Raw genomic sequence first — 22,186 nt, 5'->3', positions numbered from 1 at the left:
ACACCTTTCATCACAGTATAATTAAACTTGCCTGTTTCCCCAATTCTGAGAAATGGTAACTCAGAGTACCAACTAGAGTTGCGGGCTCTGAATTGGGAAATATGTGGAGGGAGTAGAGCCTGGGATGGTGGGGCTAGGGAGGGGGGGGACATCAGCTGGGTATGATGCCATAAAGTCCACCCTCCAAAGCAGCCACTTTCTCCAGAGGAACTGAACTCTGTAGTCTGGAAATTAATTATAATGGTGGAAGGTCTCCAGCTTCCATCTGGAGGTTGGTATTCCTTTTATCCCCCCCAAAAAATGAATAGAGGATTTTCATGAGGGAGGGGTGTGAATAGGATGGGGAAGGAAGCCCCAGTCTCTCCCCAAATGCTCTTTCCCTGCTTAAAACCCCAAAGTGAATTCACCTTTGTGAGGACAAAACTGTCTTCAGAGTCACAGGTAAACCAGTTTGGAGCAGGGAAATACTGGGAGGGAACAGATTGCATGTACTGTTTCTCTGTTCCTGATTGCCTTCCTGAGAAGTGGCCATTTTTCCTTTCCTTATGACTGGGCTGTTAGAAGACTGTTACACGTTTGAAGATAACGGGTAGTTTTGAGCCTAAGTAAAATGTGTGTGACATTCCACTGCTTGCATGTCCTCAGCAGTCTATCTTCATTCATGCTTTTCCCTTCTCCCCAAGATAGCACATGTAGATTAGGAGAGCTCCACACTAAACATTCCTCAGAATGGTGGGAAACTTCCCATCTGGACCTGTTTTTAAACAAAACTGTTGTGAGTTATCTTAACTCATCTAAGGTTTTTGAGTGTTGAAATGTCTCTGAACGTAGCTTGCAGTTCTGGGATGAAAGCAACATCTGGAGAGTTATTAAATGGGTTGGGGCTAGGAACAGATTCCAAACTGTTTTTTTCCATTCCAGGGATTATTGTCTTCTCTTAAAACATGCTGAGTTGGTTTTTTGAACCGGCTTCCTCTTTCACTGTGGTCATGGGATGTTCTGAAGGTATTGGCCAGATACCACCAATCAGCCTGTTAACTTTCATTTTCGCTTCAATCCGTGGGCCCAAAACTATTTACAATCATAAAATTCTCTGCCTTTGAGTCTGGCAGTGTCATTCGCTCAGGGATAGTGTAGTGAGAGAGCCAGTATAGTGTAGTGAGTAGTGTAATCGTTTCTCACTCTCAACCTCAACTACCTACAGGGTTGTTGTGAGCATAAAATGGTGCCTTGAGTTCCTTGGAGGAAGGGCAGGATAAAATATAAGTCTGGTCACTTTGTGGTCACTGTCTAATATGTAAAATCAAGTTACATGTTTAATTAGGATGCTGTCTGGTGCCATATTGTAGCTCATTAAATGTGTTAAGGCCCTTGCCTGCTGGCTGGGAGCATGGGAAGATTATTGTTGGGGAAGCTTGATTTATATTACTTGCCCTCTTGTATTTATTTACTTTTTTCTGTTAAGGCCTTTGTGGTGAAGTGACTTCCTGCTATGGGAGCAGGGCACACCTATTTGCCTCCTATTTGAGTCTTGGTCTAATAGAGGAACGGGCGGTCCAGCAGCTGCACTGGCTACCAGTGGTGTTCCAGATCAGGGTCTGGGTGCTGACCTTTAAGGCCTTGTGCGGTCTAAGCCCTGCGTACCTGAGGGACTGCCTCTTTCAGTATGTTCCCCAGAGGGCTTTGTGCTCTGCTCAAACCAACTTATAGGTAATTCCTGGCTCCAGAGATGTTTGCCTGATCTCGACAAGAGCCAGGCCTTTTCAGACCTGGCTCCAACCTGGTGGAACGAGATGCCTGCTGAAATCAAGGCCCTGACAGAGCTGTCAAAATTCCACAGGGACTGCAAAATGGCACTCTTCCACCAGGATTATGGCTGAGACCATGGTTAGTGGGCATGATATGGGCCTTCCTCTTTCCCATTGGCTCTCCCCTTTGTTTAAGATTCTCCCAATCCTTGGTTAACCAAGGAGGAGGGTGCGAGGGATGGATGTAGGTTTTATTTATGTTATTATTTGCTAGCTTTAAGGGCCATTCCTAAGAACGGGTCTTGAAAGGGTCCCCTCCCCTGGCCCCCAGCCAGGCAGCTTAAGGTGGCTTTGGGCCGCAGCTCGCAGCCTGGTCAAGTGTTAGCAGGCCTGGGACAGAGCTCCTTAGCAGGCAGTCAGCAGGCCAAGAGGCCCTTGTTAGCAGGCCCAGCCTAACAGGCCAAGCGGCCCTCATTAGCAAGCCCTCCTAGCAGGCCGTGAGGCCCTCCTTAGCAGGCCCAGAGGCCCTCCTTAGCCCTCCACCACAACCCTTTGCCCAGGGCCCTCTTCCCTTACCTGCTGCTGGCTCCAGGCACTGAGGCGCATCTGAGAGCAGAGGCTAGAGTCCAGCTTTGCTGGCTGCACCCTGATTGGCCCTATTTCAACTTGGACAGCCGGTCACGTTCCACCCCCCAGGCTATTTCACAAATATATAGAGGAACCATGGATAAGGATTGTGAATTGCCCTGAGCCCACTTGTGGGGAGGAGCAGTGTAGAAATCAAACAACTAAATTATATCCTAGTAGGGACTGCATGTGTGGCTGGTGAGACCTTGTAGTTCTGCATCTTCTGAAGTATAAAGCCATGGTTCTCTTGAGTTAGATTGGGTAGACCTGAAGTATTGCAGACTTGAACTGTCAGACAGGATAGACCTGAATTACACCTGAATGTTCAGATGCCACCCCTGTAAGTCTCAGTGTAGCCTGCATTCTTGGGCCTTCTCCCTGCCCACTCTACATATTTTGGTATGGATAGAAGCTCATATAAACTTTGACTGTTTCTGCTCTAGCGATATCATTTGGATTAGCATTTATAAAGGGTTGGCTTTTTCATCCATTTCTACACTGAAATCTGCTTCTTCAGGCACAGACCCATATTGCCCCTTAACTGGCCTTGCAGCAAAGGAATTTGCAGAAAACTCAATTTCATCTTTTCAAGTAGGGTCTGACAGGATCTAATTTGGGGCTATTCAGTGCAGAAATGCATGGTTTACTTGCCATGCCCGCCATTTTGAGTCATTTGGGCACGCACTTTTCCTTGTCACCATTCTCCCTCCCTCCCTCTGTTCTGAAAAATCTGCCTTTAAAAAAAAAGGGTGACATTGTTTTGAAGTTAGAAACTGTTTTGAAGTTAGAAAAAAAGCAGTCCTACACAGTAGCCCTATAAGATTATAACCTGTTTTTTAAAATTACATTCAGGATCCTTTGGGGGGGGGAAGGAGGGAGGTGATCAAGGGCGCAGAATGGTAGAATTAAGCAGCACAATGAAAATAAAGATGTAAGCAGGAACCATTTTGCAAAAAAATAATTTTTTGAAAATGGGAAAGGAGCAAAGCATGATGGGATGCTGCTTCCATCAGACTCAGTGCAGAAAGTATGTTGTGAATTTCAGCCTGGGAACTGAGGAGAGGAAAGCCCAAATATGGACAGGCTAGAGGCAACTTGCAGCATCCAAAGGAAATCCAAAGTAGGGTTGGGTGCATTGGCTGCCAAAGCGGCTGTGTGTGCACCAACTGGTGTGCACCGCCCCTTCCCCGCGCACTGCGGTGCTGGCTGCTTCAGGTGCGAACGGCTGCTTTGGCAGCCAAAGCACCCAACCCTAATCCAAACTGAGACTAAAACTAAGTATTCTAATGAGGAAATAGTCCCAGATGCTGAGCCCACTCTTCTGTAGCTGACATGGTTCCTTGATTTGCACTTGGGCAGGATATTTTCTCTGTCCCACAAGTGAAAAGTCCCATAGCAGAAAGATTCTGCATGACAGAATTAGGCTGTTGTCATTTAAAGTTTCTTGAAGGAAGCACAACAAATTTGTTCACAGCATATATGTCATCTATGTAGTTTTGCTTTGTAAACCATTTGGTGTTATGGATAATCCAGCAGGCTAAAGGAGAAAGGCCCAACGGGCAGTTTTCCCATGCCAAGATGGTTTTATTGTAACATTTTGTCACTGTAATTACCTAACATTTGCATGGGGATCTCCTTTACTCTTTTTCGTACAGTGGAGGGTCCCTTCCAACTCCATGATTCTGTGAAGGTTCTTTGAACTAAATTCTTGTGTTAACGCATGCATTTTGGATTTGGATACAAGTCACCGGAAATACCCCCTTCCTGTTGTGGGCCCATACAAACCCTTCATGGGGAAGGGGCTTGTCTATGCTTGCTCCTAAGAAACCCTCCTGAAGACAACCCAACATCTCTTGAGGACAGTGGAGGCCAAACTGAGCAATGAGTGTATGCTGAGATACTCTCCTATGGCAAAGCTAAGTGAAGTTACAGGCAAGGCCTTGGAAGCTCCCTAAGAGTAGCAAGCACTTTCCTCTTGTTCCTGCCTAGATGGAGAACTCTGTGTGTCAGCAGGATTAGCTCCCTGAGCCAGCCTACATTGGGCACCTTTCCTCTATTGACTTCTGGAAAAGGGGTAGGTGGAGGAATAAAAGTGTAGGTGTTTCTCAGGCTAGTGTCTGTTTGGACTGTCTGCCTACTCCTCTTAATGGCTGCTCTAATCCTGGCGTACCGTGAGTGGCTGCTTCCCTAAACAAAAGTGATGCAAGTGTGAGGAGGTGTAGAAGAGGTTGTCTTGGTAGTCTTTGGATCTGTGTTGCTTGTTTGCTAGACTAGGCATGCCTCTCTATGGGGCAAACTGCCCATCTCGGCTGCTGTTGAGTATGCACAGGGAGTAGCTTTGGGAAGTATTGGTGCAGGCACTGTCCTGGGGACAGGAAGCCAGATTTGTTGCATGTTTCCCCACATTGGCCTGTTTGTGTTCTTTTAAGTTCTGTGTTGGTTGGGGCAAGCTCTGCTATGTTCTTGCTGCGTGAGGCATCTTTAATGCGGAGAGGCCTGACGCTTCGTCTTCACTTGTGGCCCTGTTTCCCACAACTGGTTTATTGCCAGCTCTTCCCCATTTGTAACTTGCTGCCCTTTCTGACTGAAGGCAGGGGGCAGAAAGGGCTCCTACATTCACAACCTAAGCACTTCTGAGCAAGGCTTCCTGCCTCTCCCTCCTAAGCAAACTGTTCCCAGTGTTGGATGCCTGGAGTCCTTGGAGGTGGGCGTGATGGGCTCTCTGCCAGGATGGATAGAGGGGTTTGTTTATTTGGGCTCAAAGCCACGGGGTGGGCAGAGGCTGGGGTTGAAGCCACAAGTCAGATCTCGTGCAGATGTGGTTGTGAGATCAGGTGATGCTGAATCAGCTGGTAAAGCTGTTCCACCTGTTCCTCCATGTATGCTTGCTTTCTCAGGAATGTCCTGGCCCTCCCAGCCTACTCACTGGCAGGAGCTGACACGTAGAGCTTAAGTCTCAAGTCTCGTGGCTTTGCCTCTTGAGGAAACAGCCTATGGAGTGTGCACATCTTAGGTCTGGCGTTATCTTGCTGGCAGAGGGAACACAGGAGGCCAGGGTGAATTTCTTGCTTTCGCTACACCTGCTAGTCACAACATAGAGTGTTGAAGGCCCTGAGCTGAGTTTGTAGTTCTGACTCTCAAGTGAGGAAAGGGAGGCCTCTCCTGCTTCCATTCATTCTTGAGCTTGTTGGAAGCTTTGTCTCTGGCATCCACTATACCCCCATTATTTTCTTGAAGCAGAGGAGGTACAAGAAATATGGGTTCTGGCAAAACAATGTTATAATTTCAAGCAAGCTTGCCTGAGGTATGGAGAGGGGAATTAAAATCACCTGACCCAGCTGGTTGCCAGCAACCCCTTGAAGTATCTGCCTCTCCCTTTTCCAGGTATAATTTCAAGCAAGGCTTGCCCAAAGCACTGGTGTGAGCTTAAAGGGGAAAAGCCAAATGGGTTTTGACCTGAGGCTTGTGGCCTTTGGCTGCCCTGAACTTTGAAGGCAACTTTCCTTTGAGGAAGTATCTGAGCTCACCACAGTTTGTATTGTCTTGGAGTAGCATCTCTATGCATCCTTTACTGAGTTAATTAATTAAAAGACTTTTGCTCATTGTTTTGGTACTCCTTAGGAAGCATATTTTTGATGTTTTGTACATACAAAACCAATAATTAAAGTTGTCTGTGGGTATGTGTATTTTTGTTAGGTTCCATCAAGTTGTTTCTGATTCACAGTGACATTATGAACAAAGGCTTGGCATCCAACTCTGTCTGCAGTTCTTTCTTTAAGTTTTTGTAAGGTCAATCCACTTATGTCTTTGATTCTGTCCATCCACCTTGTTCTTTGTATACCTGTTCTTTTGCCTAATCCCTTTATTTGCATTATTTCACATATTATGTGGCTAAAGTATGAGAGTTGCCTCATTGCCTCGAGAGGAGTTAAGTTTAATTTTGTCTAGAACAGATCGATTGGTTTTTGCACTCCATGGCATTTTCAGTAATCGACTCCAGCTCTATAATCCAAAGGCATCTATCTTTCTCTCACACTTCCTTAGGGTCCAACTTTCACATCCATACATTACCACAGGAAAGATTACTACTTTGACAATTCTAATCTTTGTTGCCAGTGAAATATCTTTGTCCTTCAAAATCTTTTTATTTATTTAATTTATTTATTCTATTTATATACTGCCATTCCGGTGAGCCAGCCCAGGGTCGTGTACAACATTAAACAGCACTAATATAAGTTAAATTAGTAACATTTAAAAACCACATCTGTAACTAGAAGCAGCGTAATAAATTATTATTTCTAGCACACTCCCATTCAGATTTGGATATTCTTGTGGGAGTATGTGTTTCATTTTAGGGGGGGGGGGCATTTGATGTTATAAGACCACTGGTCAAGGTCAGAGGTGAGCAGAGATGGCTTATCCTTGCCTTACTCTACAAGGCAACCCCAGTCTTCTTTGGTAGTCTTACATCCAAATACTAAGCTGGCCCTGCTTAGCTCCTATCATGAGATCAGGTCGAGCTGGGCTATTAGGGCTGTTGCGAGAATACCTACATGGTATTTGGATAGACAAAAGTTAGGAATGAGAGGGCTTGGGCCCCCCTGATTTGGCAGACTTCTTCCCTTTCCAATCTTGGAACAGAATGAAAATACAATGAGTGATCATTCTTAGTCTACCAAACCACAAGCATTTGCAGTAACTATAATTGCTTCCTCTCCCCTGGATTCTGGCTTATTTTATTTTTATTATATTTATATTCCACCTTCCCCTTTGGCTTAGGGCAGTTTACATTATAACTCTCATATGCAGTACAGTACAAAGAACATCACAACACCGCCCGTGGCGCCGCGGGCGCAGCAGACTAAATAATTCAGCAAGGGGTTCTGGGGCGGGATGGGTCCGGATTGGACCCTTCCTCCGGACAGACAATCGGAGGGACCAATCGGCAGGCGCTTCGCACCTGCCGATTGGTCCCTCTGATTCCCAGCCCCAGCAACTGCGAGCCGCGCTGTGCGCGGCTCGCAGTTGCTCCTTGCAAAGCGCCTCTCGCCGCGTCAGGCCGCCGCCCGAAGGAGCCGCCACCGAAAGACCGCCACCCGGGGGAGGCCCCGCAGCCCGAGGGAGCCCCCGCTGACAGCCCGCTGCCACAGAGCACCCGCAAGACACTAAGTACCTAGCGCCCGCTGTATTAGTCATACAGCGGGCTTGATTACTAGTTCAATATAAATCTTATTTAACAGTGAACTTGTATCAAAGTGTAATATAACAACAGTAAATAATAATAACAACAAACAATGTGATATAACAGTTCAGTAACAAACAACAGTTTGGTCTATCTGCACTGTGGTCTGGTTTTCTGTTTGTGCAGATTATGGGGCTTCTGGTTGATGATTAGCGGCTTGTTCACTCATCTGGGCCAAATGCCTGGTGGAAGAGCTCCTTTTTGCAGGCCCTGCAGAATTGTTTTAACTCCAGCAGGGCCCTGATGTCCTCTGGGAGCTCGTTCCACCAGGTGGGGGCCAAGCCTGAGAAAGCCTAGGGTCTAGTGGTTAACAGAAAAGCTTCCCTGGGGCTAGGGATCACCAAGTTTATTGGTGTTGGAGGAGCGCAAAGCTCTTTGGGGGGCATAGGTGAAGAAATGCTAAGTGCAAGACAGGGTGTTAGTTGGCAAGCTCCCGTGGATCCAGGGATGGTTTCTTCAGCAGAGGCCAGACCACTACCCCCTTCAGCTCCTCCAGGAACTCTCTTGTTGAAAAGGAGAGGTTTGATTATCTCCTGGAGGGGGGGCCCAATTCTTGCCTCTGCCCTTTTGATTTTCATGGAAATTTTAACTCATGAGAATGACAAATCAATGGGAACCCTGAGCTTGTTTCTCTGTGACGAGATAGTCCCATCTGGGAGTGATGGGAGACAATGACACCCGAAGTGTGTTGTAAAGGGCCGGGGGGGGGGGAGAAGGCGTCCTTCAGGGCCCACCTCCAATTAGTAGAAGGACCACAAGTGGTCCGCAGCACACAGGTTGGGGATCGCTACTGTAGAGCAGTGGTCGTCAACCCCTGGACCAGGCCACAAAAGCCTTGTCACCGGGCCGCGGCGGGGAAGAGTGAGGTGCCCCCCCCCCCGCAGCACGGCACTTGCCGGGCCTTTGCTCAAGGCCTGGCAAGCGCCGCGCTGCGTGGAGGGAGGCGTGGCCGCTGGCATGCTGGTGGGCGCAAATGTGCTTGCACAACCACTTTGTGCATGCGCGTTTACGTAGAGCTGTTACACATACATGTTTGCGCCCCTGGTGGGTGCAAACACACATGCGTGAAAACTACGCATGCACTTTTGCATGGAGCTGCTGCGTATGCACGGCGCTACTGGGCCGCCCTCTCCCTTCCACCCCTGCTAGTTGTCCCCAGCCTTAAAAAGTTTGACGGTTGCTGCTGTAGAGCATTCAGGAATCTATTTGGATCCATAAATCTCTTTGGGCAAGCTAAAATATGGTTGGCACCCAACTGAGGAGGTGGTATTTTTAGTTGGGCCTTTAGTGCATAGTGATCTGATAATGGAACAGGGTTGGCCGCTATCAGTTCCACTTTTAGGCCCATGCCGAAGATCAAATCCTGGATATGGCCAGTTTGATGGGTGGGGCCAGTGATAAATTGTGAGAGCCATAGTGTCACCATGGCCGATGCAAGTCCAGTCCATTTCCAGAGGACGGCAGCTCCACGTGGACATTGAAGTCCCCCAGGATTAGCAGTCTGGGTAACTGTGGTACTCAGGCTGCTGCCGCCTCTACCAGGGCTGGCAGGGCATCCGGTGGTGCATTGGGTGCACTACAATTGGGGTACTCTTCTAGTCTGATTCCTAAGCGTAATTTCTCATCCATATTACTCGTTCTCCCTTTCCTCCTGATTTAGGGAGAAATGAATGAAAATGAGGCTTGTGCAGTGGAATGAAAGGTAGTGGAAACATCTAATCTCCAGTCACAAATGTTACTGAGTGCCATTGTGCCTCTCTTGGTAGAGAGCCAGCTTGGTGTAGTTGTCAAGAGAGGTGGCCTTTAATCAGGAGAACTGGATTTGATTCCCCACTCCTCCTCCACGTGCTGCCAGCTGGGTGACGTTGGGCCAATCACAGTTTGCTCAGAGCTCCCTCAGCCTCACCTACCTCACTGGATGTGTGTTGTTGGGAGAAGGGAAGGTGGTTGTAAGCCACTTTGAGATTCCTTTGGGTAGTAAAAAGCGGGCTACAAAAAAAACAGCTCTTCACTGAAGACGCTGTGCTAAGCCTTGTGCCCATGCTTTAGGTAGTATTGGTAACCTTTAGTGGCTTCTTCAGTTAGGGTGTCTCTTGCCTCATCCACCTAGTTAAGAAGCATCCCTTGAGTGGCACGGACTCCTCCAGATAGCTGTCTTTGGAAGAGAGTATCTGTGTTCATAGGGCCCTGTTATCTTTTTAACTAGAAGTTGGGCTCTCAGAGGAGCTTCAGCTGGGGTAGAAAAAGCATCCAAATGAACAATTAGTTCATGCAGTATGTATTTACTAGTGGGCAGCGTGAGAGGGTTGCGTTGTATGCAGGAAAAACCTTATTTTCTCTAAGATTTAACATGTATTTCAGGGTATAGGAAGGGAGGTAGCATTGACAACATTCGTTCAGCTACCTGCAAATTTTGTTAGGAGTGTACATTGAACTAACCTTGCATATCTGTGAATACTGAGGCATGTGCATGGGGGCAGTGATGGGGTCAGGTAATTTTAGACTCATGAGTAAATGGACATATGCATCCCCCTTTAGAGAGTAATGTGTACATCAAAAAGTGTACAGGGTGAGGTGTTGCTGCACTTGTGAGCCTGGCCCAGGGACATACACCTTAGTCTCATCCTGAAGGCATGACTCCCAGCGTCTCAAACTGCGTGGGTGAGTGTCCAATATAAGATATTTTCTAGCACTGAGCTGAGTCTCTCTAGAGATTGCTGACTGAGGGATTTCCCCCGATATATGCTTACACCTTGACTGATGTCCGTGCTGCTTTCCTGATCCGTTGTGTACTCAGGCAGAAGGGAATGAAAAGGGAACCTCTAGCATCAAGGATCCTTGAAGTCTTTGACAAGTTTGAAGATGATTCTGACTCTCTTTCATCTTGTGGAGTTGGACTGGAGCCAGCCTCTTCCTGACTCTTCCTTTTTCTTTGTAACCCCTGAGACAAGTCCATGGAAATGAGGGAAGATGAAGGAAAGGGACAGGGAAGGGCCCTGGGGAAAACTCACTGAATTTGTACTCCACCCTTGTTCGAGTCCTGGGCAAATGCACGTGGGATGTCTCCTTTTATTCTTACAGCAGACAGTTCCATGTTTAAGGCTGCCTACTGAGCTTCATGCTTGAATGGGGATTTGAACCAGAGTTCCTTAATCCAGTATTCTAGCAATGGTATTTTACTGATGAGAGATAAACAGGGTGACAAAAAGCTAAGGGTTACCAAGGAGGCTTTAGGACTTGGAGTGCAGAAGATAAGCGTAGACAGGTGTTGTGTTTTGAGTGGGGTTGAATGGGCACCAGTAGCATGACTCTTTTTCTTCCTCTCACAGAGCATGTCCCCGCTGAGCTACGTGAGCCCTTCTACACCGACCAGTATGAACAGGAACACATGAAGCCTCCTCTTATCCGCCTGCTGCTATCGTCCGACATTTACTGCCGTGCCTGGCGTCAGGCCATCCCTCCAGGCCCCGATGGTGCCTCAACCCCCAAGGATAATACTGCCTTGCTACAGCTCCTGGCCTGCCGTGGTCTGGTGCCCACCTTCCAGGACAAGTCTATCAAGGAGGCAGACTTGCACCACAAGCCAATCCGGCTGGTAAGTCTGCAGGCAGTTCTCAAGGTGTCATCTCGATCTGGTGTTCCTGATGGTGGCTCTGGTAGCAGGAGGAGGGCGTATACCGTTTTTGGAAATGTTTGTCCTTTTTTTAGAACTCTGCAGCTACTGTTTCCCCCTGCAGCAGCTCTGCGATGGGGAAATCTGCACATGTGGGAATGCTTTTTTTTTTTTTTAAGGATGTTGGTCTGCAGAACTCATACCTTAAATTGTGCAACTTTTTGTGAGCAAGTATGTATGTGTTTTCAATGTGAGCTACTGTACTTGGTAGCAATCTAGGTTGACTTAGTGACTGATGCTTCTGTAAGGGGTGGTGTATGTGTGTCTTGGTCATTCAAGGTGACTAGAGGGTTTTTCTTTTTTTTTTTAGTTTTTCTGAAAAGACCCCCGCTCCTGAAAGAATCCAGCAAGGCCTGCTATAGACTGGGAATAGGTCAAAAAAGGAGAGAGCAGCTGTAGTTTATGGCTTTGTATGAAAACAATGATTTCCAGGACTGTCCTGTGTGAGGGGCTTGTCAAAGGCCCTGAGGCGACAGGCAAATCCCCAATCTGCTCTTCCTTTGCTGTCTTCGCCGTAGGAGTGTCCTCTGTGGCGCCGCAGCATAAGGGTGGGGCCTTTACAAGGTTAGATCCTAGCCACCCGTGGGAACCCCTTTCCTCATCTCCCTGTGGGTGGGGAAGGCTGGGGTGTGGCTGAAGCCACCCCAGGAATAGTTTTTCCCAGGGTTTACATTACCTGTCGGGAGAGGAACCCGTTCTAGCAGCCTGAAGCATCAATATTTTTGTAGCTTGGTAGACCAGGGAGCTAAGATAGGTAATACTGTGCAGCAGGTGGCTGCTGTTGCCAGGTATGCCTGAATTCCCAAACGCATACAAGAAGCAGAGGCCTCTGTACCAGGTGCACAGCCATTCTCAACGGGCCCTTTGGCCTCCTGGGTGGAGATGGCACTTTAGAAGGGGCCCACAGAATGAAAAATGTGAGCTCAAAGGGTTCATGAGGCCCCCTGGTAACTGAATCAATGAAATCCCCTTTTTGTCATGCAGGTCGACATTAATTACTAGAGAGTTTGACTTTCGTCAAGGCAAAGAAAAAAAGAAATAATGTAATCCATTCCTTTGAGCTTGAATTCATGCATTCAGAAGAAAAAAAAGAAATACACATGCTTCTAGAAATGGTTCTAGAAATCTGTCTTACATATATATATGGCAAAGAATGCCGAGTGTAGTTATTTCACTTGTAGTTTAGGTCGTTTTTGGCCTAACTCACTGTTCAAGCAGCCAGTCAACTGCAGGGAGCCCTGGAATCTGCAAAGAGCTCCTACAAGTGTCATGGCTACTCAGTGCAGGCTGCACAGGAACAGTTCCTAGCGTTGCCAGCAAGTCTCCTAGAAGAGTAGAAATACAAGGATGTGCTAGAGAGAAGCCTTTGTTGGTGTTTAACCACTGTTGCTGCCTCAGCCCAGGAGCAAAGGCTGTTTGTGGGTCGATATCCCTGTTTCTTATTCTTATGATTGCCCATACCAAATGCAGTACCTATAGCACTATAGTATAGAAACAGGAGTTTAGTCTTCTTTCTTGGCTTGTTTGTTGATCGTGGCTCACAGGGAATGGAGAAGGCTGAAGGCTTTCTCCCCTCTGCTGTACTTGAGGGGGGGTGGAGAGTTGGATGCTGCATCCCTGCTTTAGATGGGGATTCCAGCTGATAATCTGGCTGCCCTGCAGATGGCCAAAACTCCCTTCTGCTGTAGGATTTGGTTGGTTTCAGGAGGAGGGTCTCCTTGGCCTGTGCACTTGTGTGAGGCTGAAATGGTTGCTTCTCTCTGGCATTCTCTAGCTGGTGTGAAGAAGGATGGTTGAATTGTTCAGGCCTGGGGGCTTGAGACGTCTGCTTTCTGCTCCCAGCAAGCATAATCCTCGTCTGTGAGTGTGTGTGGTGGGGAGAGGGGAATCCCAGCTGCTGATGTATCTCTGCCCTGCTGGCAGGAACCTGATGGGATTGCTCTGAATTGAATGGGGTCACTGATGGTTATTAAATTTGCTTTGAGTCTTTGGAGGCTGGAAAGAGGGATGGGAGCTCCAGTTAGCTGAAGGCAAGGGATATCCTCTCTCTTTTGCTACTAGAAAAATGTTGCCTGTTGAGAAAGTTGAAAAGGGAAGATTTTACCTTGGAAGGCAGAGAAATGATGATGCTTGATTCTAATGTAATTTCTGGAAATTCCCATAGAATGCCTAAGGGTGCCCCTGGGACATAATGACTTGGTAGCATAGAGCTCTCTCTCTCTGGGAGTTGGATTACTCCCCCCCCCCCCCCCAAAGGATTAGATGGTGTGTGGAGGGAACCAATGGCTGCAGCAGCCAGGCTGGCATACTGCCAGTAATGATATTGGAAAGCAGGTGTCCTTGTTTGGTACAGGCTCTGTTTTTTATCCAGCACAGCTCTTATTTACATCTGTGCAGTGTGGCTTGAGATAGGGTTATGCCTCTTTGCTTGCCCAAGCTCTGAAGTGTGCGTGTATGAGAGACAGAGACAGAGACAGACTCTGTGTCTGAGAATGAGTCTCACATTAACACACTCATATTTCTTATTCCCTGCCTAGTTTATCACCTTTTCCACTGCTGCAATTCTTTGTGCCATGACAGAGAAGGTCAGGCTGCCCAGAGAGCTTTGGGTGGTGATAGAAATGTAGGCTTATATATGGCCTTCTGGTTTGTCTTGATGCCTCTGCTTTCAGGACCTACTGGATGTTGGGGAACCATTCTCTGTAGTTCTTCTGCAGGATTGGTGTCATGTGCTTACTGGTAGTTCGTGCCCTTCCCCGTTTTCTTAGAGCAGGTTAGCATTCTGACATATTATGCAATGTGGGAATGATATGATTCCACCAGTTCTTTTACACTAAAACGGTTAAGGTATCCCCTGTGCAAGCACCAAGTCATGTCTGACCCTTGGGGTGACGCCCTCCAGCGTTTTCATGGCAGACTCAATACGGGGTGGTTTGCCAGTGCCTTCCCCAGTCATTACCGTTTATCCCCCAGCAAGCTGGGTACTCATTTTACCGACCTCGGAAGGATGGAAGGCTGAGTCAACCTTGAGCCGGCTGCTGGGATTGAACTCCCAGCCTCATGAGCAGAGCTTTCAGACAGATCAGGTTGCCAGGAAGCCTCAAGATTGATGGAGATGAAGCCTTCTTGTGCTAACCCTTCTGCTGTTCTGAGGAGAGTTTCCTGTCTCAGTGAGAAGTGCCCTAAAAGGCCCATGGCAGGAAGATGTGAAATGGCTCAAGTTTGGCCTGCTTCTAATGGAAAAGATAGATCCCTGCTCACAGTTAAATGGCATGGGCAGACTTTCATCCCTCTTCTTCAGTCAAATAGCCCTGTCTGTTTTCAATATTCAGGGCAGGACACTGAAGCAGTGCTTCTCACCCTCCCTTCATGCCTTGTACTCCGATGACAGCACGAACCCATTGAGAGTCAATTGAGAGTCGACATCAGATGAGGAGTGGGAGTTCCATTTCAAGATGAACACTTGCATTTGTTTTCTTCCTTTGTGATACCAGAAGGTGTTTGCAGAGGCTGTGCCAGATACCTGCCCAGAGATAGCTTGCTTGTGAGCACTACTGTTGGAACTGCTCAGGAACCAAGAGCCTTTTGCTTCTACGCTAACAATGTTCCAAGCCCAGGCATTTGTGGCTGGTGTGAAGAAGCGCTGCTTGCAGATTTCAGGTTAGGGGCAGGCAGACTGCTTAATGATAATGACTTTGATAATGAAGATTGCCCCATATCTGCCTTTGCCCCCACTCTTACCTCATCCAGGTTCATCTTAACTGCATTAAGTGCTTAAAATAAATCATCCATGCTCCCCTGTGGTGTAAGACCTGGGTTAGAACAGGACTGAGCCTGTTTGGTCAAAAGGAGGGATCTGATGTCACCATGGCTTTGCCTGGGTTTTCAGTCCTTTGGTTTGCTTCTTTCCCAACCCAAACCTATGGCAGATGCTTTTCCCTCCCCCTCTTTGTGACAGTGCCCAATGTAGTATGCTGCTCCAGCATGTGCCCATGTCCTATTTTTCTGCTTTGCCATTTCTGTGGGAACAAAACCATTCCACCTGTACCAGTGGGGAAAGCGATTGCTCCCTGGTGGTAGAGCCCTCCTAGGCTGATCTGTGCTTCTGTGAACTGATAGAAAGAACACAAACGAAATTTGATGCAGATTGAGATTCTTTTGACCTGAAGGAACATTAGTGGGCGTCAGATAGCTCCCCCGTCCCTTGGCATTTCTTGCCTCGACAGGGGTGTTGGGTGTGTGCCCTAACCCCAGCACAGGTCCCCTAACCTGTCTCATCTCTTTTTCCTTTCCTGCCATGCTTGCAGGGTGTGCACCTGGCCTTGATCGACTCACTGATGACAGCATTTGCTGTGGAAGCCACCAGCTCTTTAAAGGTTGTGACAGGCACTGATCCAGCTGCCAGCTCCTGGGACCAGAAGCTGCTACGCTGGATAGACATGGTACTTTATCTTTCCTGATGATGTCACTGGTTTATTGCCAACTTCTCCAAGCAACCCAGGGCAGCCTGTGTGGGGTTCTATCGCTTGATCTATGCAAAAAACCCTGTGAGATACCCACTATACCACCCTGTCTCCGACTCATAAAATGAGGGGGCTGGCTTGGTGTGATAAGGGTTATTCCTCAGCTGCTGCCTTAGATTGAGATCAGGAAGACACCTGTGTCTTTGGAAACATGGATTATTGTATGGGCTGTTTGGAGGCGGTTTGCCATTTCCTGCCTCCATGTTATGATCAGTAGTGTTCCTAGGGGGGGACTCCATCCAAACCCTTGGAGGTCTCCCATCCAAATACTAGCCATTTTCAGCCCTGCTTAGCTTCCAAGATCTGATGGGATTGGATTTGTCTGGGCTATCCAGGTGAGCCTTGGAGCAATGGATACTGTGACCTATGGGAAAGGGAGCTTCAGCAGTAGTGGGATTATGAATAACGAAGTGTGTTGTTCATCCATGCGTTTAATTCCTGCCTTCTCCTTGCAGGTCATCCACAAGATGCAGCAAAGCACTGAGCAGGAGAGCTCGCAGCGGTCTGCTCCCGGTACAGATGGCCAGAGCCAGGCCTCCCTGAGTGGCCCCAAGGTGCGTGTGCCTGGCTGTTGCAGCTTCCTTCTGAGTGCAGGGGTGGAAGGTGTGGGGATTGGTGGCTGAAATGTGAGGCAAAGCCATGGGGTGTTAGGCAGGGAATGGGCCCTGCCCTTTGGTCCAGAAGTAGCAGGCAAAGACAGAAGGGTGGCTGTGTCTATGCTGGCTTTGTTCTGGGTATGAGCAGCAGCACCCTTGTTTTTCCTTGCCATAGAGGCAGAGCCTGCTTCCTCCCTCCCAATTTCCCCTCCTCAGAGTTAAGGACTGTTCCCCTCCCACTCGAAAATCTGTTGCTTCATCTTCGTGATGTGAGGTGGACTCCATGTGCTTTAGCCATGCTTTGCCCTCCAGGAGCCCATGGTCTTCCTAGATACTTTCCCTCAAAGTCATGGCGAGGGGGTGGGCGTGCCCTCTCCAACGGGCAGGGTAACCTCATCCCAGCAAAGCTGCCTGCCTGGCTTCCAGCGCTGAGGGTGCAATAGAGTCAAAGTGTGGTATATGACGGAGCTGTCTTTTTCTGCATCTTTTTCCTCTTCTCCTTCCCATGGCCTCTCTCCTTCCTCTGCTTCAGTGTCCCACAAGGTGGTACTGGAAACTGGTTCCTGTAAGTGGGTGGCTTTACTTATTACCTCCCCGCTGCCCCAGCTCCTGTGCTGCATGCCGGGGGGAGGGACCTAGAGCAAAGGATGCTGGGGGTTTAGGACCTTGGAGTCAGGGGTGCTTGTGTCTGTCATGAGGACTTCGCTTGGATAAAGATTTGGAGGGATTTTCAGTACAACCCTTGGTGGAGTTACCCCCTTCTTAGATTGGGGGTAAGTCCTTGCATAGGGTTGAGCTTGTTATCTGCTCTGCTCTGTGTGGAATGGGCTTTGTGACCAGAGTGGGAAACTCTGAGGGCAGGGGGGACCCTGGTCTTGTGGATTTAGGGGTGTTTTGTGTGAGACGCCAGCTGCTGGGATGCTGGTATTTCCCAGCATCCTTTGTTCTCATCTCCCTTCCCTCTAAAATACGTGCCTGCTTTGGTCTCTCTTAGCTCTGTATCCCCATTCCTGTGAGTGTGTGTGTCTGTGGGGGGATCATTTAGCTGCACGTGTGTGTTTGTGTGTATGGGACCATGCCTGTCTCCTCCATACCCAAATAACACAGCCTCCTTGGGGCCGAATGGAATGGCAACAGAGCCTGTGGCACCTCAGAGGTCAACGAAAAGCCCACTTGTCCTTGTGTGGAAAGGGATAAGAGACAGCCAGAGCAGGGCAGCTCATGCCTGGAGCTGCCAAGTAGGAAAAGCATGCTAGGTACATGACATGCCTTCCCCCTCCTCCCCTCTCTGTGTTGTTACCTTCCGCCCTCTTCCCTTTTTGCTTGCTGCCCTTTTGTCCTTGGCGCAGCCTAGGCTGGGACCAATGAATGCTTTGTCCAAGAAGGTCTGGGTAGGCCACTGAGTGCCTAAGGGTGTCGGGATGCTCTTGGAAGTGTGTGTGTGTGTGTGTGTGTGGGGGGGGGTGTCTTGAGATCCCAAGTGCATGCTGGAAGGCAGTCGAAGCAACAGTGTGAGACCTCAGCTGTCCCAATCTCCCCTTTCTGCGTGCCCCACCCCCAGTCCTGCAAGGCAGCGGCCCTTCCCTCCTCCCTCCCTACGTTCCTCCGGGCGGGTGCATTGATCAGGCTCTCTCTTTTCTTTGCTATTGCATCCAGCATGCCATCGCTTTTTGTTTGAAGGAGTCGGGGAATAAGCCTCCTGTGGTAACGTATCCGTCGGCGCGTGCTTGCCCGCTCGCCTGCACTGCCTTGCCATCTCCTTGGGTTGCTGTTCTTGAACTTTCTGGATGTTCCTGCTGCAATGGGCCCCCTCGCCCTTTCCCATGTGCTGCCGGCTTGATTATGGCTTCAGGAGGGGACCCTCATAGATTCTTTACAGGGGGCTCCCCCCACATTCACAGCAACCATCAGCTGCTTTCAGTTTATTGATTTGCTTTGTTGTTTACCCCACCTTCTGTCCCCAGTGGGGGGCCCAGAGCAGCATAGATAGTTCTCCCCTCCTCCATTTTAGCATCCAAACAACCTTGGTGAGGTAGGTTAGGCAGAGCATGTGACTGGGCAAAGCTTCCATGGCGGTGTGGCAGAGTCATACCTCCGCCTCCCAGATCCTTGTCGAATGTTTTTAAGGACCACACTGCCCTGATTCTATATCACCGAGGCAAGAGATCTGCTGCTTGCCCCCAGTGTTGCTGAGAAGTTAGTTACCTCTCAGTCTTGTATTGCTGAAGGGTCTCTACACGTATATGATCCGCAGAGTGCTTTCTCCAGACCTGATAGAGATTTGTCCATTATTATTATTATTATTATTATTATTATTATTATTATTATTATTATTATTATTATTATTATTATTATTATTATTATTATTATTATTATTATTATTATTATTATTATTAAGCACCCTGTGGCTTAGGCATCAATCCTCCTTTCCCTTCAGAATTACCAGGGACAGGGTGGGAAGGGAAACTGAGTGGATGAGGGAGGGAGTCATCATCATAAAAGGCAATATTTATTTCATTTATCGTATGGCACGTGTGTTATGTAGCCAGGAGATCCTAAGCTTGTCTGATTGCCAGGAGAGAGACGGTCAGAAGGGTTTGCCCTTGCCGGCCCCCACATAACAACTCTGGCATTCCTTGGAAGTCACCCTTCCGAGTGCTACCCAGGGCCGACCCCGCTTAGCTTCCAAGGTCTGATGGGACTGCTAGCCGGGTTGCTGACCTGCTGCTCCAGTCCTCACATTCCGGTGACTCCCTTCCCAGCTGCTGTTTATTTGGGGTCTCGTCACCCCCTCCCAAAGGTAATACTAAGTGGTGGCTGAGAAGATGATCTCTGCTAGTCTTCTTGGCTTCTGGGGTCTGCTAGGAAGTGGAGTAAGAGGTAGGTCAGCATTTGCCATACGTGGCCAGCTCTCTCCCATCATACCAAGATGTAACCCTTCCCCCCTCCAGCTCATTGCAGCAGGAATGGGGGGATTGCAGCACTTAATTATTTGTCTCCCTCTTTTTCTTCTTCTTGTTGGCCTGCTGGGTATCTGTGTCTGTCTGTGCACCACTTCCTTTCCTCTCTGTGCCCTGTTGACGCACAGCCTGCCCTGCTCTGTGTATGTCTCTGGCGTGTGTGTGTGTGTGTGTGTGGGGGGGGCTGCCTTTGTTGTCTTGTCTGCTGTGTCCTGGGGTGAGGACAAGCATGTTGGAGTGGGAAGTGATAATAACCTGTGGTAGTTTAATAGAGGGGGAAATCGACAGACTGCTCCTCTCCCCTGTAGTGCACAGTGTCCCAGTTAGCACCCCCAACCTCACAACTCTAGTGGTGATCTAGCTCACTGGTCTGGACGTGGGGCCAGAGCCTCCCTAGGGGAAATGGTGAAGAGTGATTATTTGGGGTGATGCAGAGCTTTTGTGGAAGGGAGCGTGTCTCCTGTCCATTCCTCTCTAATGGCTGCGTCCCTTCCCTCCTTCCCTCTGCTTCTCTCCTCAGCTGCTTTTGAAGGATTCTTGCCACTCCTAGCTTGTCCCTTCCCCCCGCTTCATGCCCTTGTCCCTCCCAGCATGCACTCTGGTCTTGGCATCTGGGCTGGGGGGGAGGTCGCCTATTGCGCATGCGCTCTTTCTGGTTGGGCCAGTGAGCCTGAGGCCACTGGGTCCCTTAACTAACTCCTTGGGTGTCTAAACCTGAGGAGAGTGTGAAGGCTGCTGCATGGTCAGGTGGGAGCAGCATGGTGTTGGGCAGGGGAGTTTAGGGTGGGAGAAGCCATGGGTAATGAGGGCACCATTGTGGCTTCTAGAGCTCCTGTCTATATAGTAAATTCTTCCTTCATCTTTTTTCTTCCCAGATCCGCTATCGGAAGGATAAGGCACTGCCCAAGCAGACTCCCTGCTTCCCTGCCATCACAGGCCTGAAGGATCTGGCCAACGGGGGTGCCATTGCTGCCACTATCCACTACTACTGCCCCCAGCTTCTTCGGCTAGAGGGTGAGTTTGTTCTTGGAGGGGGCTAATATGGGGGCAAATGCAGCTTTAGGGCTTGCTGCGGCCGGTGAGCTCTCAGAGACTGTGGCCACATTTGGAATTCTGATACAAAATGGCTGCTGCAGGGGGAGGAGCCACACACAGAGGAAGCGCAGGTACAGGGGAGAAGAGGCGTGATTAAAAATATGCTGGGAAAGAGAGGTAAGAGAACCAACACTGTAGTGCCAGCTGCCTCTGAAACAAGGTTACTTTAATCTCTAGATCTTCAGTGGCAGATAGATTCTGTCCTGGGTAAGAGTCCCACATGACCCCACTCACATTCTAAAAAGAGTGGGTGGGTGTCAAGTAAGACATTGACAGGTGCCACGGCTTCCATGGGGGATGTGTTGGGGACCCCTGGTGTATGGAGTAGGGCAGCCATTTGAAGTTGTGGGTCTGTGAACGGTGACCCTCTCCACTAATGTACCGTTGTGTGCTTCCCCTGCTTGGCAGATGTGTGCCTGAAGGAGACCATGTCGGTGGCAGACAGCCTGTATAACCTGCAGCTGATCCAGGGGTTCTCTTCGGACTACCTGGGTGGCTATTGCTTCCTCTCCTTGGAGGACCTGCTGTACATGCCACCCGCACTGAAGGTGAGTGAAGTCAGGACCTGCAGAGCAGCCAGGAACATGTTTAGTCAGGGAAGCTGTCCTGCTGGGGGGTGGAGGGGGGTTGTAGCCTGGCTGTGGTTGCAAGGGAGGAGAACGGCCACTAGGAGAGAGTGGACTGCAGCCTTAGGGCAGAGGGGGAAGGTCTGGCTCCATGTTTCTTTTGGCTGCTCATGTGGAACTAGTGGGCCATTCACAGCCAATTGGACAGCACCACTTGCCTTGGCCTTAATGAGCCTTGGCTGGGGCCTCCAGCCGCACTAATTAGAGTGAGGTCTTGCAGGGACAAAGGGGGGCTCTTCTGTGATGGGTGGCAGAGAACTCCTGGCAGGGGGTGAGGGAAGAAGTTCAGGCACTAGGAAGGCTTTCTCCTCCTGGACTCCACCTTGCAGTCCGCGAGGAGTCTGATTTGGGTTATACAGAGGATAGAGCAAAAGACCCTGCTGGCGTCCTCCATCCCAAGGAGTAGAAACTTTCAGGTCTTGGTTCTGAGTGTTTTAGGGGACAGAAAGCAGAGAGCTTCAATGTGCAGAGAGTTTCACTGGCTTTCTTGCTCTGTTTCCCCAGGTGAATATTGGAGTATTCCTGGCAGAGCTTTTCCTGTGCTTTGAGGTGCTTAAACCAGAATTTGTGTGCCCCAAGGAGCTGTCCAGTCTCCAAGGTAAGAAGGTAGTCTGTGCTGTCTGTGTTGGGTAGCTTGCTGTGAACGTGGCAAGCAACTAGTGAGATGAATGCCTACCTGTGGATGGCTGCCCTGCACTTACTATCCTGTAGTAAGTCTTGCCATGCAGCAACCATATTTGCATAGCTCTTAATGGGAGGAGGGTTGGGCATATCATCCTCCAGGAATTCTAAATGCCCTTAGAAGAAGCACCCTCTGATAATGTACCGAAGGTGCTCACTTTAGAGTACTTCTGAGGGGAGGACTGGATTTTTACAGGCCTTGGATTCCTGGGGGAATGAAGGCAGAGTGCCACAGAGAAAGGGAGGTGTCCAGAAACGCCTAGATTACGCTCACATATAGAACCTTGGAGTCATTATGACGCGCAGCGCCATTTCCCCAGGTCTTTGCAAGAATGAGATCTATGCTTTTCCACCTTAAAGCTAAAAGCTGGTTCTCAGAACAAGGAGCGGCCTCCAGGTTCTGGCCTTCATGATT

The 22,186-nt window shown here is 49.0% G+C and overlaps 1 protein-coding gene across 6 annotated transcripts in view; it reads left to right on the top strand.

The window, feature by feature from the left end:
- The window catches only part of CAMSAP3 (calmodulin regulated spectrin associated protein family member 3), a 44,974-nt gene that overhangs the window by 9,658 nt on the left and 13,130 nt on the right, over window positions 1-22,186 (top strand). For 2 of the 6 annotated variants that reach the window (XM_077327400.1, XM_077327399.1), the window contains exons 2-9: window positions 10,947-11,212; window positions 15,598-15,732; window positions 16,269-16,367; window positions 16,942-16,974; window positions 18,066-18,113; window positions 20,245-20,383; window positions 20,873-21,012; window positions 21,595-21,688. In XM_077327400.1, coding sequence (XP_077183515.1) covers window positions 10,947-11,212; window positions 15,598-15,732; window positions 16,269-16,367; window positions 16,942-16,974; window positions 18,066-18,113; window positions 20,245-20,383; window positions 20,873-21,012; window positions 21,595-21,688 — 954 coding nt within the window. The remainder of the gene's footprint in view (window positions 1-10,946; window positions 11,213-15,597; window positions 15,733-16,268; window positions 16,368-16,941; window positions 16,975-18,065; window positions 18,114-20,244; window positions 20,384-20,872; window positions 21,013-21,594; window positions 21,689-22,186) is intronic. The other 4 variants (XM_077327405.1, XM_077327403.1, XM_077327401.1 and 1 more) reach the window with 3 other exon arrangements.

The sequence above is a fragment of the Paroedura picta genome, chromosome 3, assembly GCF_049243985.1.
Source record: "Paroedura picta isolate Pp20150507F chromosome 3, Ppicta_v3.0, whole genome shotgun sequence".
Taxonomy (NCBI): domain Eukaryota; kingdom Metazoa; phylum Chordata; class Lepidosauria; order Squamata; family Gekkonidae; genus Paroedura; species Paroedura picta.
This window is presented reverse-complemented; position numbering and strand designations above follow the sequence as displayed.